Source organism: Pinus tabuliformis, chromosome 2_2, assembly GCF_031772625.1.
Source record: "Pinus tabuliformis cultivar Carrire ecotype Pingquan chromosome 2_2, CPIR1, whole genome shotgun sequence".
Taxonomy (NCBI): Eukaryota; Viridiplantae; Streptophyta; class Pinopsida; order Pinales; family Pinaceae; genus Pinus; species Pinus tabuliformis.
This window is the reverse complement of record NC_142300.1, coordinates 573,280,332-573,302,901: the sequence shown is the minus strand read 5'-3', so window position 1 is coordinate 573,302,901 and position 22,570 is coordinate 573,280,332. Positions and strand designations below refer to the sequence as shown.

Genomic DNA, 22,570 nt, shown 5'->3' with positions numbered 1-22,570 from the left:
AACAAATTTTCAAATAAAAATCATGAATTTACACAACTTTCTTCCCAAATACATGTCATTTGATATACCTTCCCCAGTAAATTTTCTATAATATTCTATAAAATAAATGATCCACTCTTTTCTTTGATAACTTCTCCACCTTTATTTCCTAAATAATTAAAAGCTTAAATTTATACCATTTTCCTTTGAAATATGTCACATTCCGTATACTTTCCAAATAACTTCCATATAAGAAGATATATTCCCACAATTTTCTTTCGATAATCTATTAACACCATAAACAATTAGTACACGGCATATTTTCATTTGTATGCTCATGGTGTGGAAATTTCCTGGAGTGCTTATGACAGCATATTTTCATCTCCATGCTCATGGTGTGGAAATTTCCTGGAGTGCTTATGACGGCATATTTTCATCTCTATTTTCTAATGGTGCGGAAATTTCTTTGAAGAGCCGTAACGCCGCCGAGGATTTAGTGGATGACAATTGTTAGCTGCGAAACGTGTCGTGCAGCAGTTACAACGAGGAAAGTTCGGTTTCGTATGTTCGACGGCATTTAAAAAACAAAGAAAGAGTGTTTGCGCTTTAGCTTTCCGTCACTTTCCGCAAGTTGCGTTACACCTGAGCCCAGTCCGGAAATTTCGGTTTCGTATGTTCGACTACATTTAAAAAACAAAGAAAGAGTGTCTGCGCTTTAGCTTTCCGTCACTTTCCGCAAGTTGCGTTACACCTGGGACCAGTCCATACTTTGCATTTAGATTTTGCAACTCATCTGACACCTTCAACGGCTCGATGTGAGAACTGCAATATTTATATGTGTGATTGCACTGGCACACAAGGTAACTCACAGGCAACCCATTCAAGTCGTTAGGATTGGGAAAGAGAGAAATGGAGAAAGGTACTATGGCGATGACGATGCTTATGTGCTTTGTGAGCCTCGCATTAACTACTGTCCCTGCAGCGACTCTTACTTATTCCTCACATATTCACAGGCAACATGGTTTATTCCATGATCAGCCGTATATGGGTGGAAGTGCTTCTTTTCGGCCCCATGATTTTGTTTTAAAGGAAGACGAAGGCAATCTGGAGCAGTCTGAATTCAGATCTTCATCCATGGATACTGGCGATCAAAGGGACTTAGAGGCTCTTTTGTCTTTCAGAAAGGCGCTCACATCGGATCCGGATGCATCGCTGCTCAACTGGACGGCAGAAAACTCCCATAACGTGTGCTCCTGGAATGGCATTTTCTGCCGAAGGCGCACAAAACGAGTAACTGCCATAATACTGCCTGGATTAGGATTGCAAGGTAGGATATCACCCTCTCTCGGCAATCTCTCTTTATTAAGAATTCTGAATCTTTCCCAGAATAATTTGACAGGAATAGTTCCACCGGAGTTTGGGCAGCTAAAGGCGCTGGGATTGCTGGACCTCAGCTTTAATTTGCTCCACGGTTCTATTCCAAAGGCACTGTGTAATTGTACACGGCTTCAATGGATCCGACTTTCAGCAAACAGCTTGACAGGGACTATACCAACAGAATTCGGTCAACTACTCAGGTTGGAACATGTTCGCTTGGCCGATAATAGCCTCAGTGGAAGTATTCCAACTTCTCTTGGCAACTGCACTTCTCTCCGAGGGTTGTCTCTTTCAGACAACAATCTCACGGGTCCAATCCCTTTCTTTTTGGGTTTGATGAAAAGTCTATCATATCTTTGCTTGGATGGCAACTCACTCACCGGTCACATCCCTCCCACTTTGGGTTTGTTGAAAAGTCTATCATATCTTTACTTGGATGACAACTCACTCACCGGTCACGTCCCTCCCGCTTTGAGCAACTGCACCTCTCTCCAAGAATTGTCTATTAGTGATAACAATCTCACGGGTCCAATCCCTCCCGCTTTGGGTTTGTTGAAAAGTCTATCATATCTTGACTTGTATAACAACTCACTCACCGGTCACATCCCTCCCGCTTTGAGCAACTGCACCTCTCTCCAAATATTCTCTATTAGTCGTAACAATTTTATTGGGCCAATTCCTGAATCCATTGGTAATTTGACAAAGATTACTTACCTCGGTCTTGGTGCCAATAGCTTGACTGGTGGTATACCTAAAGTCATTACACAATTGAGTGAGTTGACCTACCTAAATCTTGGCACAAACAAGTTGAGTGGAAAAATACCCGAAGGAATTGCCAATTTGACGAAGCTTGAACAGCTTTATTTAGATAGAAACAATTTTACAAATACAATTCCAACTAGTATAGGAAAGCTTCACTCTCTTAGAAGCTTCTACTTATTTTCAAATAATATTTCCGGCAACATTCCTGAAAGTATTGGCCAATGTGTGGGACTAGAAGTGTTAGACTTATCCAAAAACAAGTTGAATGGAAGGATCCCTGCATCTCTAAGCAACTGCAAGTCCTTGAAGAATTTAGTGTTGTCTGAGAACAAACTGAGTGGAAATCTAGACATAAGATTTCCTGTTTCTTTGGAGATTCTTTCAGTTCATTCTAATAACTTCTTTCAAACTCTCCCTAATTCTTTGGCTCAATGCACCCAACTTCAACTACTAGATTTAAGTAGAAATGAATTCACAGGTCAACTACCTGGGTACTTTGCATCCTTTCATGACTTGAGAGTTTTAAGTGTCAGTTATAATAAACTTCATGGGGATATTCCTTCAAACATCACAAGTCTGACCCAATTGCAAGTGTTGGATTTATCCAACAACAGAATTAGTGGAAGGATACCATCCAATCTTCAAAGACTCCAAGGATTCAAAATTGTCGGGTCTTCCAAACTCAGTGGTAATAAACTCTATGGGGATCTATATGTCGTCATCAAGAGATTTGAGTACACTCTAACATATGTGTTGTCCACAAACACAAAATTGGACTTGTCCAACAATAATCTTGTGGGAGAAATACCTCCAAGCATAGGAAATCTTAGTAGCCTACGGTTGTTAAATTTATCAAGGAACCGGCTAGAAGGGAAAATACCTGCATCTCTTGGTGAAATATCTACTTTGGAACAATTGGACTTGGCCAATAATGATTTGAGTGGCAAGATCCCTCAAGAGCTCTCTAATTTAACTATGCTTGCATCTTTGGATATTTCATCCAACAAACTTTGTGGGAGGATCCCGAAAGGAACACAATTTGACACTTTCAATTCTACTTCATTTCAAAGTAACGATTGTTTATGTGGTTTTCCTTTACCAGCATGCAAGGAAAAAGAAAAACAACCTCAAAAAAGCACAATGAAAGGTGTTAGTGAGACATGGTTCAGTCATGTCAATAAACATGTATCATTGATTGCAGTGGGGTTGGGCACAGGGATTGGATTTGGGGTGCTTGTAGGCATAATAATGTTATGTAAAAAAACTAGAAATTGGATCATACCTCCAAAACTACAACCATTTTATGGAGTGTATAGATTCCCAAAATAATGTGTAAATGATTCACTATATGATATAAATGATTCATTACTTTTATATATTCAACAGGTTGCACACCATACCAATTTTATAGCTGTTTGAAATTATAATTCATTACATTCGTAACCGTTTGTAACGGACCTTTTCGTAACCATGTAAATATTCACGAAACTAAATCCGTTGATAAGTCAAATTAGTTAAACACGTAAGTTAAATGAAAAGTTGCCCTGTATGGATGTTGTAAAGAATATAGCTGGCTCTTATAAATATAAATATATTTTCGACTTTACTGCTGTCTTGTTTTTTTGGTATATAAATATGTTTTGTTTAGGGTAGGTTAGAATAGTATTTTTAAAATATAAAATATTACGGATGATTTAGACTTTAATAATGTGGAATTTCTTTTTTATCATTTATATTAAAAATATAAAAAAGGATAAAATCAAATTTAGGTGGAATTTCTTTTTTATCATTTATATTAAAAATATAAAAAAAGATAAAATCAAATTTAGTTTATTTAAAAATAGGTCATGTGGAATATTTATTTTTGAAAAAAATTATGAAATATATAGATTTAATAATGTGTATATATTTCTAGTATAATAGTAGGGATGAAATTAAAGGTTTTCAAGTCTGAATTCTTATTTTGATATTAAAAGTTAACTTATTATTTTTTATGAAAAAAATATTTTTATATTAATATAAAAATATAAAAATACATATGTCATGGATTTTGTTTACCGTCTGTTTTTCCAGCATACAACGCTTCTTAAAAAAAATAGTGATAATTGTGTCATTTCCGCTAACTATCTTCTAATTTTAGGTACTTAAGTTCTGTAGTTCACTGTCAATCCTACTTAGTCTGTATTCATCTTCTTACACTATTTTGCGTTACACCTGAGACCAGCCCATATTTTACATTTAGATTTTTCAACTGATTGGGCACCTCTAGCGACTCGATATGAGAACTGCAATATTTATGTGTGTGTTTGCACACAAGGGATCTCACAGGCAACCCATTGAAACCGTTAGGATTGGGAAAGAGAGAAATGGAGAAAGGTACTATGGCGATGACGATGATTATGTGATTTATGAGCCTTGCATTAACTACTGTCCCTGCAGCCACTGTTACTTATTCCTCACAGATTCACAGGCAACATGGTTTATTCCATGATCGGCCGTATATGGGTGGAAATGCTTCTTTTCGGCCCCATGATTTTGTTTTAAAGGAAGATGGAGGTAATCTGGAGCAGGGTGAATTCAGATCTTCATCCATGGATATTGGCGATCAAAGGGACGTAGAGGCCCTTTTTCTTTCAGAAAGGCACTCACATCGGATCCGGATTCATCGCTGCTCAACTGACGGCAGAAAACTCCCATAACGTGTGCTCCTGGAATGGCAATTTCTTTAGAAGGCGTACAAAACGAGTGACTACCATAACACTGGCTGGATTAAGATTGCAAGGTAGCATTTCACCATCTCTTTCTAGTCTCTCGTTATTAAGAGTTTTGAATCTTTCCCAGAATAATTTAACAGGAATAATTCCACCAGAGTTTGGGCGGTTAAAGGCGCTGCGATTGCTGGACCTCATCTTTAATCTGCTCCACGGTTCTATTCCAAAGACACGGCTTCAATGGATCTGACTCTCAGTAAACAGCTTGACAGGGACTATACCAATAGAATTCGGTCATCTAGTCAAGTTGGAACATATTCGCTTGACCAACAATGGTTTGAGTGGAAATATTCATCTAATATTCCAACTTCTCTGATCAACTGCACTTCTCTCCAAGAGTTGTCCGTCGGATTCAACAATCTCACTGGTCCAATCCCTCCTGTATTCGGTTTCATGAAAAGCCTATCTACTCTTTACTTGGAAGTCAACAACCTCACTAGACATATACCTGCTTCTTTGAGCAACTGCTCCTCTCTGCAACATTTGTATATAGGATTCAACAATTTCACTGGTCCAATTCCTTTTGCTTTGGGTTTAATGAAAAACCTATCATATCTTTATTTGATGTCAATTCACTCACTGGTCCCATCCCTCCCATTTTGAGCAAATGCACCTCTATCCAAATATTGCTTATTAGTTATAACAATTTTATTGGGCCAATCCCTGCAGTTTTAAGTCTGATAAGAAATTTATCTTATTTCTCCCTTGAAAAAGCAACTCATTTAATGGTCAAATTCCTGAATCCATTGGTAATTTGAGTCAGGTTACTCATCTCAATCTAGGTATCAATAGCTTGATTGGTGGTATACGTAAAGCCATTACACAATTGAGTGAGTTGACTTTCTTTAATCTTGGCACAAACTGGTTGAATGGTTGATTCTTGGCACAAACTGGTTGAACGTAATATTTTCACAACTGCTCTGCCACATTACCAGTACGTCTTATAATTAATACAGAGTTTCCAGTAGCAAGGTTAATGATGTTTAGAACATCAACAGAATTTCCAAAAATCACCTGGGAAAACCAATATGGGCCTGGACGTAGCTGTAATTGCATAGAAATGGGTCGATTCATTAATGTGTGATTAATCCTAGGAGCAGAGGCACACAAACCTGGCGACAGAACCTTGACCAACGCACCCGAGTGAACATTTGCGATTATTATTTTTCCACCCTGTAATCAAGGTCCAAAATAAGTCATTGTGCCGGATAATAGATTTCAAATATGTTCCTAAAATGGCATTCTCCTGCAGTTATGTACATTTTGTATATCTATTTTTTAAATATGTTCCTAAAATGGCATTCTCCTGCAGTTATGTACATTTTGTATATCTATTTTTAAAATAAGAAAATTATTTTAACATTTGTGAGGATAAAGATTGCTTTTTTATCTGGTTGATGTATTCAATCATTTTCTTCTGAAGTCTCACAATAAACACCTCTATTTTCTCGACAAACCCTTAGCTAAATAGATTATATTAAGAGCTAGCTACGAGAATATTTGCATATTTTTCCTTCTTGTCTTTGAAGGCTTCACATTCTAAAATGAAGTGCTTTTATGTTTCCACTTTTCCCGAAAAACAAAAAATACATACTCTTTCCTCCCACACTTCTTTTGGCATTTTCCAGCACCCAGTTTCACAACATTGTTAATGAGAATGAGAATTAGTCATTAACTGAGCAATAAGAATTTTGGCTTTCCAAAAAATATCGGTCTCTATGTATGCTTTTTGTTGATGATTATGAGTGGGATTAAACACTTTTATATAGTATTTTTTTTTCTCCCTAGGTCCTTATCCCAAATATCTCTTTACTGTTTATGGGACACATGTTCAAACAAATACCCCATTTACTAAACCATTTGTTATTTTGTTGCATCCATGTCTTCTTTCTTTGGCACAATATGTCATTAAAGACAACCTTAGGCCATCTGCCCTCTTCCATTTGTTCAATTTTTTAAAAATATCTTATGACTGGCACCATAGCAATTGCTTCAATAAGAACGATCCATGTTTCACTTAACAAGATAGCATAAGGCACTGCACTTTTAATTTTGAATTTGTTTGCACTCTTAATTTTGAATTTGTTTGTAATTAAAAGCTTCTAATTTTTCTCAGTTTTCTTAATCAACATATGCTATAATCAATCATCAAAATGCAAAACAACAAATACTAAACCAAAAATTACACCGTATAAAGTTCACTTTACCCGATCAAACACGAAATCAAAAAAACTATTGAAAAAAAAGTTCAAAAAAATTCACATCAAAATTTTATACCGTAATTAAGAAATGTTAAAAAAATTCAAAAAACATTCACATCAAAGTTTTATACCGTAATTAAGAAATAGTAATTAGATAACATTTCTTAATTAGATAACAAAGAAATTATACGTAAATTATAGTAATTAAAGAAAATCTAGAATATGTGTAAACAAAAGGAAAATCCCAAAATTCTTATACTCTTTCCACCATCAAGAAATCTCCATTTAAAATATTAATATACATTCCACATACCATGGGAATTTGATATACATTCGGTATTACATAGGGTATACATTGTGATTGCAATACTAATCTATGGAACACGCTGAGAATTAAAGGTTAATACGCTCAGAATTAAAGGTTAATTTGTGTAGCACAACTCAATTTGAATTTCAAGATATAATACAAACTAATCTAGATACCTTCATTACATAATTTTTCAACATATTAATTAATGATCAACATATTGATAGAACTGAGAGGACTTTTTAATGAGAGCTCGATAATTTCATTTACAAATATGAAAATTTATACATCTTGGTTGTCGTAGAAACTATATCAACTATCACTATTTCTTTAACTAACCTGCTGACTACATTCACCATCACATGAACAGGCATATACGTCACATGAATAGGTAGTCAGGATTATTCTAACAAACCTCCCCTTAATCACGACGACCTAAATTTTAATGTGCCTGCTGGTCTTAGTCTCAGCTAGGCCTTACAACAGTACAAAAAAAATTGATAAGGGGGTTTTCATATTTTGCTATTTATTTCACACAGCACAACTCTCTTCAGCGAACACGATGTTGCAGACACTTCTATCTGCCAACAATTCCACTGGATACTCTCTGCGATCTACGCCACACAGGTGTCACAGTTGACACAATCTTCATCAGCGGAAACTCCTACTCCACTGAATCACTCTCTGCACCATACAATCATCACGGGCAGCACAACCCTCTTCAGTGGACACCACTGGAAACAACGCTTTCCAATAACGTCAACAATAGGGCAGACTCCACTTGCCCTTCACAACCACTGAGCCCTCCTCTGGCTCTTCACACCACAGAGCCCACAGCTCTGCACACCATCAAGCTTAAACACTCATAGGCTCACCCTTATGCCCTCTTCCGGAGAACACTGGATCGCACACAACTCCACAAGGCGACCTCTCAACAGCTCACCTGAGCTAAGTCTCCAAAGAAAAATCAATAGGATGACAATCTCCACATGTCGGTTGATCTTCACAAGCTCTTCGTTGCACAACTTCTTTTAACACAGCGGACAATATTCAAGCCTCTGCATTAGGCAGCCACGAACTGTAACCCTAGGTATAGAATCAAACGCTCACTGCCAACTCCCTCACGCTGCTCTACGCACAACAAGACAGCAACACAACTCTTCACTTTGCTTCAAGTTGGCTCAGGTTTACACCTCCTCTTGTTAGGCAAGACTCCAACATCGATCTTCTCCTGCAGTGTTCTTCACTTGACAACACATCGATCTACAGTGGCTTCTTCAATTGACAGCACCATAATAACCTCCACGCAGTGCTCAACTTCTAACAGATTCAATCTTCTGACTTGGTGTCCTCCAAGTGTTGGTTGGGATAGCTCCTCCACGTAGCTCCTGGTTTAACCACCGCTCCAAAGATTACTCGCACATTGCTCCTCGGCTCCTCCATGCCCACTTCATGCTCAGATCAACAACGATCTCTACACAGCGATCAACATCTCTTCCCCGCGCATCCAACTATCACGTCTTCGACATAGTTCATTGTAGTTCCCAAACAACAAAATGATTTTCAGAATATACAATCCCACAGTGAAGGGGAGATCGACATGTAGACTTAAGAAATATGAATCATTTCCCAAGTCTGTCACAGGCGGCTATGACTTCCACGATGGCCCAGAAAGATCCATCTCAAAGTAGTCCCTGCCTAAGCAATGCAACTCTCTTTTCTTGTCATAAACCGTAAAGGCAAACCTGTGAACAATTATCGCCTTAAGCTCCAAATGTCAGTCAAGCCCAGGTCAAAGCCCCACAATTTTGGTCATCGTTGCGGTGTGGTAGGGTTTCGTGTCGTTCTCCACCAGCTTGCACAAAAGCGTCTCTGTCTCCTTTTCTTGATCTAGGTATTGAATCCACTCCAATATGCAACGAACTTCTCTATGTTCCCATCCTAACGGTCTTTAGTGGCTTTGCCTTTAGCAAATACGCAGCACACTGCTTCGCAGCTTTCAACAGGTCTCCAACTATACGACAGAGGCTCTACGTTATGACTCCTCTCGGATCAGCGCACTGGACTAGCACTCCTACCATAAGCAACATATCACTGACTCAATTCTCACTCCACAATTTTGTCCAGGTGATTCTATTTTTCGACCAATCTTCGACATAGCCACCGAAATGCTCTTTGTCCCTTCTCTTTCCCCAGTAAATAAATAATGCCCACAATGTATTATGACATGGATTGTGACCTGGTCGATTACAAGGTCAGCCCACGCACTCTCTGATTTTCCACTCTACACAGAGCAATGAAACCCATGACTGGATCTCAACACAGCCTTTGCTTGTTGCATCTCAAGGCGGTTCCTCCATGCCTCTTCCATGGCTCTGATACCAGTTGATAGAACTAGGAAGACTCTCCACTGAGAGTTTGATCATTTCATTCACAAACATGAAAATTTATACATCCTAGCTGTCGTAGAAACTACAACAACTCTCATTATTTCTTCAACTACACCTGTCGACTACCATCGCCTGCTGCCGACTAATACTGAATTTGATCAACAGAGACTAATAGCCATGACAAGCAGATAATAGAATAAAGCTTTTATGCATCTGAACTTACTTCTGATTAAAGTCGAAGTAACCTCAACCGATCCTCAACCGAACATGTGCGCGCAACACGACCTCTCTCCATGGGTCTTCAAAACGCCTTCGCCTTACAGCTCAAGGTTCTTTTGGATATGGAACTGTCCTCAGACAGACGACCCAGTAGGCTTCGAATATTAACAAAAATAAGTAGATTACATAAAGCTTATTACAACAAGAGATCTCAGAGTTCTCTGTTAAGCGATGATCTTGAACTTCTGCAGACCCTTTCTTATATAGACTTCTAGCGAATCTAATCCTAGCTAAGAGATGACGTAAGGGCGGAAATTATTGAGGGTCCTGTCGGTATTTCTTTCACCGACGGTGTCTACTCAATCTTTCCAGTACAATGATTTTATCTACAACATGTGACCATACTATCACATTGCTAGCTAAAAATTCTACCATGGTCCCATCGGACTCCTATCTGAATCATCATGATCGGAAGAACCAAGTTCTGGTTCGTACTCATCGAGTATCTTCTGATAGTGGCGTTCCATCAGCCAGTTGTATTCTTCATCGATATCTGCTTCTGGGTCCTGAGCATCTGTCATATTGTCCGGTAAAGTAAATGCTTGTAAGCAGAACTTCGGCGAAAATCACATGAGCAAAGACCTTTGTCGACGTGTTTCGAACCAACCAGTGTGGTTCATCGTCAGGACAAGTAAATGTTGTCACTTTTCCTTTCGCATCTTCATCTAAAATTATTGTCCTCCGGGATGCTGCTTTTGAAGATTCTCCCTTTTCCGTATTTGTATTTATCCTGTGGAGGCCCAATTGCTGAGGTGTGTACATAGCTTCCTGTTTTTCCCACTTGTTAAGAAAAGGTAAAGCACTTATCTCGATGTCTAGAAAGGAATCTTTAAAGACATTTCTTACTGTGGGCGACCTTTGAACTGCCAATTCAATGCCATCTAATAGTTCCCATTTAAAAATTTGAAACATGTTTGTGGAACTTTCTATAGCATGTTGAACCCACGATCTGCAATTATCACTCATAAAATCTTTATGCTGCCACCCTACCTCAAAAATTATTGAAGTGCAGATTCTTTTTGAAATCATCAAACTTATTATATGAATGACATTATTGTTCCAATTGGGTGAGAGAACACTTATCATGACCAAAGCCTTTTGATTAATTACAAATTTTAACACTTTAGGTTCTCCTTGTAAGTCATTCATTTTATGTAGAACCTGGATTTTTCCTACTAATTTTAAATTTCCAAATTCATGGAACCAACCAGCATGCTGTTTAATCATTTCTTCATTGTTGCTGGTTTCTATTTCTCCAATCCTTTGATGACTGAAAACCTGTGCAAACGGATTAGGATCTATACTTTCTCTTAATCTGAGATTGTGAAAATCCCAAGGGGATGAGAAAGTTTTGAGATATTGCATTGTCCGCTGAATGCACTGAGATATCCTGGTAGTTGGCTTTTTTCTGCATAAGCCATCCTTGATCTGCCAATCAGCAAATCCTTCAAATATCTCATACTGAGGGAAAGTGTCGCTTGCTGCATAATTCTCATCAAGCCTCTGCAAGAAAGAAGCGTCTAATTACTCGAAAATGTCGGGGATCTTTAAGGACACAATATATTTTTCTAAATCAGGCTTGATAGGAATCTCTTCAAGATCCAACAGTTTTGCTCCTGTAAAAATGCTGATAGCAAAATCAATTCCCCCAATGAGCTGATAAAAATTTAAAACTTTGAGGGTCCAGATCATTTTGTCAGTGTATACACTAGACCATAGATCAGATAAACTTCTGAAAAATAATTTCACCTTCATATTCAGCAAAGGATATACCTTTACCAGTGTATCATCTAGGCCCAGAGAAACACCTATATTCTTGGACTGCCATGCTTGGCATTTTCGTATCCAAGTATTTCTTCTCAATCTCATTCCTACAACCTTTTTTATTTCTTCTGCAAGGTGGCTTGCATGTCCTTCAAAAATTTTGAATCTATCAACAAATGTAGCAAAACTATCGTCCTGTGGACTTTTACCTGGAATGGTAAAACACGAACCTGTACAAGTCATGAATGCTTTATTCATATCCCTGGTTAATGAATCTGCTAGAAAATTTGAATTACCCGGGATCCACTCAACTTCAAAATCAAATTGTTGGAACCAAATCTGCCAGGCAAGAATTCTTCCCTTTGCAATTTGTCTTGATATTTTGGTAGATAGAAAATATTTGAAATTCTTGGAGTCTGTTCTGATTAAGAATTTTACAGGGGTGAGATATAACTCAAATCGTTGTATCCCATTGAATACAGCCACTGTTTCCTTTTCGGCTATGAAGTAATTCTTTTGACTGGGTGTAAATTCACCCGAAGCATAAGCACACAGCTTTTCTTCACCGCTTTCTCTTCGTTCTAAAAGAATAGCTACCCAAAAATCTAAAGAAGCATCAGTTTGAAGTATAAGCAAACCATCACCTGGTGGCTGGAGCTTTGGCAGTTGTTGGCATTCTGCTTTCAATTGTTTAACAGCTGCTGTTGCCTCTTGTGACCATCCCTGTTTGAGATGTTTCCTGATCGACGTTGTTTTCTCTGTTAGATTTGGGATATACTTGTGAAGATAATTCATAACTCCTAAGAATCTTTGAATCATCTTGGTATCCTTCAATTCATCAGGAAACTGTGTCAATTTGCTTAATACATGAGGTTGCATTTGAATTGCACCATTGACAACATTAATTCCCAGAAAATCAATACTATCTTAGAATAAAGACATTTTCCTTTCTGACAAAACTATACCATGCTGCTGAACTTCTTTTAGAAAAATTTCTAAATGCTCTAGATGGGTTTTTACATCTGGATTGTGAATGAGAATATCGTCTATATATGTAACAATGAAATCATATTTAGCAAAAATAAAATCCATTCTTCGCTGGAAGAATGCAGGGGCGTTTTTCAAACCGAAGGGAACAACCTTCCACTGGTAAAATCCGGCGGGACAAATAAAAGCAGTTTTGTGCCGGTCCTCTGGCTGGATCTGAATCTGATAATACCTAGACTTAATGTCAAATTTCCTGAATACCTTGCTATGCTGAATTTTTTGCATTATTGTCTCGGGCCTTGGCAATGGATAGTTAAAGCTCTGAGTGATGGCGTTGAGGGGTTTATAGTTTATCACCATTCTAGGTTTTCCCCTAACTATCTCAGAATGATTCCTTACCAAAAATGCTGAGCAAGCATAATGGGACTCGCTTGGCTCAATGAGCTGCATCTGTAGCAATTCTTTTATCTGTTTCTTTATTTCCTGCTCATCTGAGGGAGTGCAGGGAATCAGCTTTCCTTTGACTCCATTGCCATGCAAGGTTATAATTTCTTGCATCGGACTTTCTGTTTCCCAAAACTGTTGTGGGTTTTCCGAGCAAATTTTTAAAAGTCATTTGTGGATATCATCTTGTTCTGTAGACCAATTGGGATCTATGCATGCCAATTGTTTTGTTTTAGATTCTGCTCTGGCTTCATAGAACTGTAGGACTCCCTGCCAATCATCATAATCTTTTAATGGCTTTCTAGCTCCTACTCTTTTCTGGCTATTTTCATGTCTGGCTTCTGAGTTTGCAATAAAGAACCTAGGGACAGAAATAACTTTCTTCTTCAGATTGATAATCAGCATATCTTGGCTGATTGTTACTGGAAGCACTGAATTTATAAATGGAATTCCCAACATTAAGCTAGCTGAGGGATCAAAATGTTGTATTGCAGAAATTTTAACAATACTCCCCCCAACTTTCAAAGAAATATTGTCTACATAATGAGTTAAACTGACAGATCCTCCAATGGTTTCTGAAACCAGTATATTTTGCAGTGGTTTCCACAGAGATTTAAATAAAGATGGTCTAGCCAAATTATTAGATCCATCGATATCAATGAATGCATCTACAAATACCCACTCATTTTTTACTTGAACTTGAACTGGAATATAAATAAGGCTATTAGTCTTGACTATCTTTTTTAACAGTGTATTTTCCTCTGTTCTCTTAATCTCTGGTTGTGGAAGACTGGTTGAGGTTGTTGTTCTTTTCTCAAATGGGCAAAAAGCATTTATTTCTGGCAAAGGTAGCACAGGGTGCTTACCTTGTTTTACTGACAATGATACTGCACTTGCAGATTCATCATCTGAGTCATCCGTTGTTTCACTGGTGACCTCAATGTCAGTGTCACTCTCTTCTTCACTGTAATGGTGTTCTTCTGAAAAATCATCATCAGAACATGATGGACAAATATTCATTTTTTGAACATTCTCTTCTTCTTCTGCATCTGATATTTCAGTTAAAATATATACATCTGAAATATCATCTTCTGAGTCTACAATTGACCAATCGTCCTGAAACTCTTCTATATCTACACATGCTTTGAGTTTACTGGATGAATTCTGTGGGCATTTACGAGCAAAGTGTCCTTCTTTCTTACAAATGAAACAACAATTGTTGTTTTTGGGTCTTGATCTTTTTTTCAAAAATTTATATCTACGGAAAGGCTTTTTTGGATTTGAGACTCTCTTGGGTTTAAATCTACCATACCTTTTTGTTTTTTTCTTCTTTCTGAAAGGTGTCCATGGTAGCATTATTTTGCAGACATCTGAACTGGGTGTGATGTCATGCGCCTTCTTCTGCGAGCATAAGTATTTAACTTTCTCTGTAACTCTGAAGAGAAGGTCAACCCAATAAACTTGATCTAGTCTTTTGTTCTATACATCTAGATCTTTCATAATGAGGTCTCCTAGATTGCCTGGTAACTTTGACAAAAATGAAATTTTTTGAGCCACATCATTTGAGAGATTAGCTTTAAAAACCTTAGCCATGAAATCTTTACTGAATTGATCAAGATATTTCAAATCTTTCAATTCCATTTGACTAAGATCTGTTATTATTTGCTTCTTCTCATCAACTGGTTCTGGCACGAACTGTGTTTTTAGCAACAATTCTAAGGTGGATAGCCCGGCTTCCATAACGGCTCTTCTTTCCTCTTCTGATGGTCCCATCCACCAATCATAAACTATACCAGTCATGCGTTTTTCTGCTAGGACCATGATGGATATATTATCCAATTTTGTAGTAACCTGCATTTGATATAAAGCTCCTATCCAAATCCGGATTGATTCTCCAGGGTTTGAAGAACTATCTAGATCTAAGATATAGCCACTAGTGTTAGCTGCATACAGGTCTTCTTCAACACGAGGATATTTATTGACTTCTTTCAAAATATGTGCCTTATTTTGATTGTTTATGGATGGCAAAATGAAAGACGGGAATTTAGAGGCAGCTTGTTCAAGGATCATGAGTTCTTTCTTTGACTCAAAAGGTTTATCAGTTTTATATGTCTTTGTTTCACTGGTTAGATTTCCAGTGTCCTTAGAAGTACCCTCTTCTGCACTGGTTGCAGTTACTTCTTCTTTTGCCTCCTCTTCTTCTTCTAGATCCAATAATTGGGTGCACTCATATCTATATGAAATTTTGGAATTTCTTTGGCCTTCTTCTTATGTCTCCTTCTTCTCCTCTCTTCATTTTCCATTTTTTCTGATTGTTGCTCATCATAGAGCAATTTGAGATTAGCATTTATCAAATCAGCCTGTTTGCCTAGGTCATCTAGAACATCTTCTGCATGAGCACACCAAGTGGTTAGATAGTTTCCTATCTGGTATACTTGGTCCATTTCATTTGGATTCTGTGAATTCTGTTCTAGTAATGGGGCACAATCAGCTCTTGTGGGTGGTTGTCTGGTATTGGATGAAGAAGTACTAAACTTTGTTTTTGGTGGCCACTTTCCTCCTTTTACAAATCTTCGATTTGCAAATTGAAATTCCTCTACAGGTGGAGTAGTACTAATATAATTTCTAAACATTTTATTTACAACAAAGAACGGCTTTTCTTCTGGTATATACAACTGGTTTGTAGACAGCGGTGTACTTGTGGAAGAACTGGGCTCTTCTGGTGCAGGAATATGACGATAAAAGGATCTTCTTCCACTGACAGAAGTGGGTTCATTTTCTGAGATTGCTGGTAGCACATGTTTTTCTGGCATGGCTATCGGTCATGGTATTCTTGGTCTGTTTGGAATTATTTTAACACAACCATCAGATACAGACATTCTTTTAAGCATGTTATTCGAACTATCTGTAGCGGCCAAAGACTTATATTGGATGTACCAGTCATTAGGCAAGGCTTCTTTGTCATAATGAACTCCTTCTACCTGTGCATTTCTTAATCCTACAGCAACACAATACTTTAACACTGGCTGTATTAACTTAGGATGTACAATATTTGTTAACTGAAATGAGGTTTGGACTATCACCGACAAATATTCACTGTCTTCTACCATTTCTAGGCCTTGTACTCCAATCAAAGCTTTCCAGCAGTCTTTAAGGTGGATATCAGACAAACTAATGGCATAGTCTGGATAGATGGTGCCATATTGACATCCCGAGGATAAGTTTCCAAGTATGGTTCCAATTCGGGCATGTTCATATACATTATGTCTGGTATCGAAAAGCTCAGCTATACAGGGAGTATCTATACCATGACGGAATAATGGAGCTAGTCCAATTCTAATTCCTCCAAAGTGCAAATAGAAATATTTCTTTTCAGCAACATATTTTCTAAACTTTCTGATTTCGTCTTTAGAAAACAAATTCAGACCTATAATTTGTACAGATGGACCTTTTATCCTTACTTTCGTTCAACTTCCTTAAAATAGGCCTTCTTAGTTAATTTGAATAGCATTGGAACTGGATAAATTTCTTTTGAATCTAGTGCAGGAGGGTTCCAGCTTTCCGGGTCTTCAACCTTCTCATGTTCTACCAAGTCAGACTCAAGGGATCTACTATCTACTTCAGATACAGATCTTCTATCAATGGTAGAGAAGGATCTTAAGAAGTTGGCCATGTTGAACTCATACAATCTATTCCAGAGATTGACTGAAGCAGCTTTTATCTACTCAGCACTTGTAAAACAAGATGCTTTTCAAAGACCTCATTATGAAAGATCTAGATGTACAGAACAAAAGACTAGATCAAGTTTATTGGGTTGACCTTCTTTTCAGAGTTACAGAGAAAGTTAAATACTTATGCTGGCAGAAGAAGGCGCATGACATCACACCCAGTTCAGATGTCTGCAAAATAATGCTACCATGGACACCTTTCAGAAAGAAGAAGAAAACAAAAAGGTATGGTAGATTTAAACCCAAGAGAGTCTCAAATCCAAAAAAGCCTTTCCGTAGATATAAATTTTTGAAAAAAAGATCAAGACCCAGAAACAACAACTTTTGTTTCATTTGTAAGAAAGAAGGACACTTTGCTTGTAAATGCCCACAGAATTCATCCAGTAAACTCAAAGCATGTGTAGATATAGAAGAGTTTCAGAACGATTGGTTAATTGTAGACTCAGAAGATGATATTTCAGATGTATATATTTTAACTGAAATATTAGATGCAGAAGAAGAAGAGAATGTTCAAAAAATGAATATTTGTCCATCATGTTCTGATGATGATTTTTCAGAAGAACACCATTACAGTGAAGAAGAGAGTGACACTGACATTGAGGTCACCAGTGAAACAACGGATGACTCAGATGATGAATCTGCAAGTGCAATATCATTGTCAGTAAAACAAGGTAAGCACCCTGTGCTACCTTTGCCAGAAATAAATGCTTTTTGCCCATTTGAGAAAAGAACAACAGCCTCAACCAGTCCTCCACAACCAGAGATTAAGAGAACAGAGGAAAATACACTGTTAAAATAGATAGTCAAGACTAATAGCCTTATTTATATTTTGGTTCAAGTTCAAGTAAAAAATGAGTGGGTATCTGTAGATGCATTCATTGATACCGTGGATCTAATAATTTGGCTAGACCATCTTTATTTAAATCTCTGTGGAAACCACTGCAAAATATACTAGTTTTAGAAACCATTGGAGGATCTGTCAGTATAACTCATTATGTAGACAATATTTCTTTGAAAGTTGGGGGGAGTATTGTTAAAATTTCTGCAATACAACATTTTGATCCCTCAGCTAGCTTAATGTTGGGAATGCCATTTATAAATTCTGTGCTTCCAGTAACAATCAGCCAAGATAAGCTGATTATCAATCTGAAGAAGAAAGCTATTTTTGTCCCTAGGTTGTTTATTGCAAACTCAGAAGCCAGACATGAAAATAGCCAGAAAAGAGTAGGAGCCAGAAAGCCATTAAAAGATTCTGATGATTGGCAGGAAGTCCTACAGTTCTATGAAGCCAGAGCATAATCTAAAACAAAACAATTGGCATGTATAGATCCCAATTGGTCTACAAAACAAGATGATATCCACAAATGACTTCTAAAAAGTTGCTCGGAAAACCCACAACAGTTTTGGGAAACAAAAAGTCCGATGCAAGAAATTATAACCTTGCATGACAATGGAGTCAAAGGAAAGTTGATTCCCTGCACTCCCTCAGATGAGCAGGAAATAAAGAAACAGATAAAAGAATTGCTACAGATGCAACTCATTGAGCCAAGCGAGTCCCATTATGCTTGCTCAACATTTCTGGTAAGGAATCATTTTGAGATAGTTAGGGGAAAACCTAGAATGGTGATAAACTATAAACCCCTCAATGCCATCACTCAGAGCTTTAACTATCCATTGCCAAGGCCAGAGACAATAATGCAAAAAATTCAGCATAGCAAGGTATTCAGTAAATTTGACATGAAGTCTGGGTATTATCAGATTCAGATCCAGCTAGAGGACCGGCATAAAACTGCTTTTATTTGTCCAGCCGGATTTTACCAGTGGAAGGTTGTTCCCTTCGGTTTGAAAAATGCCCCTGCATTCTTCCAGCGAAGAATGGATTTTATTTTTGCTAAATATGATTTCATTGTTACATATATAGACGATATTCTCATTCACAGTCTAGATGTAAAAACCCATCTAGAGCATTTAGAAATTTTTCTAAAAGAAGTTCAGCAGCATGGTATAGTTTTGTCAGAAAGGAAAATGTCTTTATTCCAAGATAGTATTGATTTTCTAGGAATTAATGTTGTCAATGGTGCAATTCAAATGCAACCTCATGTATTAACCAAATTGACACAGTTTCCCGATGAAGTAAAGGATACCAAGATGATTCAAATATTCTTAGGAGTTTTGAATTATCTTCACAAGTATATCCCAAATCTAACAGAGAAAACAGCGCCGATCAGGAAACATCTCAAACAGGGATGGTCACAAGAGGCAACAACAGCTATTAAACAATTGAAAGCAGAATGCCAACAACTGCCAAAGCTCCAGCCACCAGGTGATGGTTTGCTTATACTTCAAACTGATGCTTCTTTAGATTTTTGGGCAGCTGTTCTTTTAGAACGAAAAGAAAGTGGTGAAGAAAAGGGTGAAGAAAAGCTATGTGCTTATGCTTCGGGTGAATTTACACCCAGTCAAAAGAATTACTTCATAGCCGAAAAGGAAACATTGGCTATATTCAATGGGATACAACGATTTGAGTTATATCTCACTCCCGTAAAATTCTTAATCAGAACAGACTCCAAGAATTTCAAATATTTTCTATCTGCCAAAATATCAAGACAAATTGCAAAGGGAAGAATTCTTGCTTGGCAGATTTGGTTCCAACAATTTGATTTTGAAGTTGAGTGGATCCCAGGTAATTCAAATTTTCTAACAGATTCATTAACCAGGGATATGAATAAAGCATTCATGACTTGTACAGGTTCGTGTTTTACCATTCCAGGTAAAAGTCCACAGGACGATAGTTTTGCTACATTGTTGATAGATTCAGAATTTTTGAAGGACATGCAAGCCACCTTGCAGAAGAAATAAAAAAGGTTGTAGGAATGAGATTGAGAAGAAATACTTGGATACGAAAATGCCAAGCATGGCAGTCCAAGAATATAGGTGTTTCTCTGGGCCTAGATGATACACTGGTAAAGGTATATCCTTTGCCAAATATGAAGGTGAAATTATTTTTCAGAAGTTTATCTGATCTATGGTCTAGTGTATACACTGACAAAATGATCTGGACCCTCAAAGTTTTAAATTTTTATCAGCTCATTGGGGGAATTGATTTTGCTATCAGCATTTTTACAGGAGCAAAACTGCTAGATCTTGAAGAGATTCCTATCAAGCCTGATTTAGAAAAATATATTGTGTCCTTAAAGATCCCTGACATTTTCGAGGAATTAGAAGCTTCTTTCTTGCAGAGGCTTGATGAGAATTATGTAGCAAGCGACACTTTCCCTCAGTATGAGATATTTGAAGGATTTGCTGATTGGGAGATCAAGGACGGCTTATGCAGAAAAAAGCCAACTACCAGGATATCTCAGTGCATTCAGCGGACGATGCAATATCTCAGAACTTTCTCATCCCCTTGGGATTTTCACAGTCTCAGATTAAGAGAAAGTATAGATCCTAATCCGTTTGCACAGGTTTTTAGTCATCAAAGGATTGGAGAAATAGAAACCAGCAACAATGAAGAAATGATTAAATAGCATGCTGGTTGGTTCCATGAATTTGGAAATTTAAAATTAGTAGAAAAAATCCAGATTCTACTTAAAATGAATGACTTACAAGGAGAACCTAAAGTGTTAAAATTTGTAATTAATCAAAAGGCTTTGGTCACGATAAGTGTTCTCTCACCCAATTGGAACAATAATGTCATTCATATAATAAGTTTGATGATTTCAAAAAGAATCTGCACTTCAATAATTTTCGAGTTAGGGTGGCAGCATAAAGATTTTATGAGTGATAATTGCAGATCGTGGGTTCAACATGCTATAGAAAGTTCCACAAACATGTTTCAAATTTTTAAATGGGAACTATTAGATGGCATTGAATTGGCAGTTAGGTCGCCCACAGTAAGAAATGTCTTTAAAGATTCCTTTCTAGACATCAAGATAAGTGCTTTACCTTTTCTTAACAAGTGGGAAAAACAGGAAGCTATGTACACACCTCAGCAACCGGGCCTCCACAGGATAAAGACAAATACGGAAAAGGGAGAATCTTCAAAAGCAGCATCCCGGAGGACAATAATTTTAGATGAAGATGCCAAAGGAAAAGTGACAGCATTTACTTTACCGGACAATATGACGGATGCTCAGGACCCAGAAGCAGATATCGACGAAGAATACAACCGGCTGATGGAACGCCACTATCAGAAGATACTTGATGAGTACGAACCAGAACTTGGTTCTTCCGATCATGATGATTCAGATAGGAGTCCGATGGGACCATGGTAGAATTTTTAGCTAGCAATGTGATAGTATGGTCACATGTTGTAGATAAAATCATTGTACTGGAAAGATTGAGTAGAAACCGTCGGTGAAAGAAATACCGACAGGACCCTTAATAATTTCCACCCTTACGTCATCTCTTAGCTAGGATTAGATTCGCTAGAAGTCTATATAAGAAAGGGTCTGCAGAAGTTCAAGATCATCGCTTAACAGAGAACTCTGAGATCTCTTATTGTAATAAGCTTTATGTAATCTACTTATTTTTGTTAATATTCGAAGCCTACTGGGCCACCTGTCTGAGGACAGTTCTATATCCAAAAGAACCTTGAGCTGTAAGGCGAAGGCGTTTTGAAGACCCGTGGAGAGAGGTCGTGTTGCGCGCGCATGTTCGGTTGAGGATCGGTTGAGGTTACTTCGACTTTAATCAGAAGTAAGTTCATATGCATCAAAGCTTCATTCTATAATCTGCTTGTCATGGCTATTAGTCTCTGTTGATCGGTCACGCATAGACATCACATGAACAGGGATAGACAACGTCGAGATTATTCTAACACATATGGTGGGGAATACCGCAAAATCTTTGGAATTCACTTAGAAGAGACCATGAACTTCAGCGATCCCTTTGAACCCAAATTGATGCGCACTGTTCTAATGCCAGGCGCCGACTCCCCGACACTCCATCATCTTCAGCCGTCACCACCACACCCGCGCCGAACCTACCACACCGCCATTAATTTCTAGATCTTCATTTGAATCACATGCAGGATTCTAGATCCTCCTTCACCCCCTATAAATTTGTATTTTCTCAGCCTGAACAAAGCAAGCCAAGGCCCAGACATGTTGTATAATACAAATGTGATTTATATTTCTCCATTGTCTGTTATCTGCATTGTGAATAAAATTCTATTGGGGCCTTTGTTTACATTTTGAAAAGGTTTTGACCAATTTTGACTGACCAAGGGACGAGAGGGAAACAGGTGGCAGCAATTGCTGGTTGGTGGAACAAGCAGTTGTGCAAGAGCTACGACAAGGTGGCAGTGGGTGGCAAAGGTAGACAAGGGGGCGGGAAGGTGCAGAAGCAGCGAAGGGAAGAACTGGCAGTCCAAGTAACAGAGAAGGGATATAAAAAGAGAAGACCAGGAAAGGAGTGGGGTTAGATTGGGCAAGGTTAAGGGAAGGTGAAAAGGATTCTTGTTGTGGCCGACGGAAGGGAAGATCATAGGAGCCAAGAAGACATGGTCTGTGAAGTTGCACAGTACCCACAGAACTGACCCGAGTATTTTATGTAGTTGTTTACGGTGGAAGCTGAGTGA

The 22,570-nt window shown here is 37.9% G+C and overlaps 1 protein-coding gene across 1 annotated transcript; it reads left to right on the top strand.

Annotated features, from left to right (window-relative positions):
• Positions 1-833: 833 nt before the first annotated feature.
• Positions 834-3,447, top strand: LOC149193962 (uncharacterized). The gene has a single exon (XM_089407097.1). The coding sequence runs from the start codon at positions 889-891 to the stop codon at positions 3,445-3,447; it is 2,559 nt and encodes an 852-aa protein (XP_089263223.1). The 5' UTR covers positions 834-888.
• Positions 3,448-22,570: the final 19,123 nt, after the last annotated feature.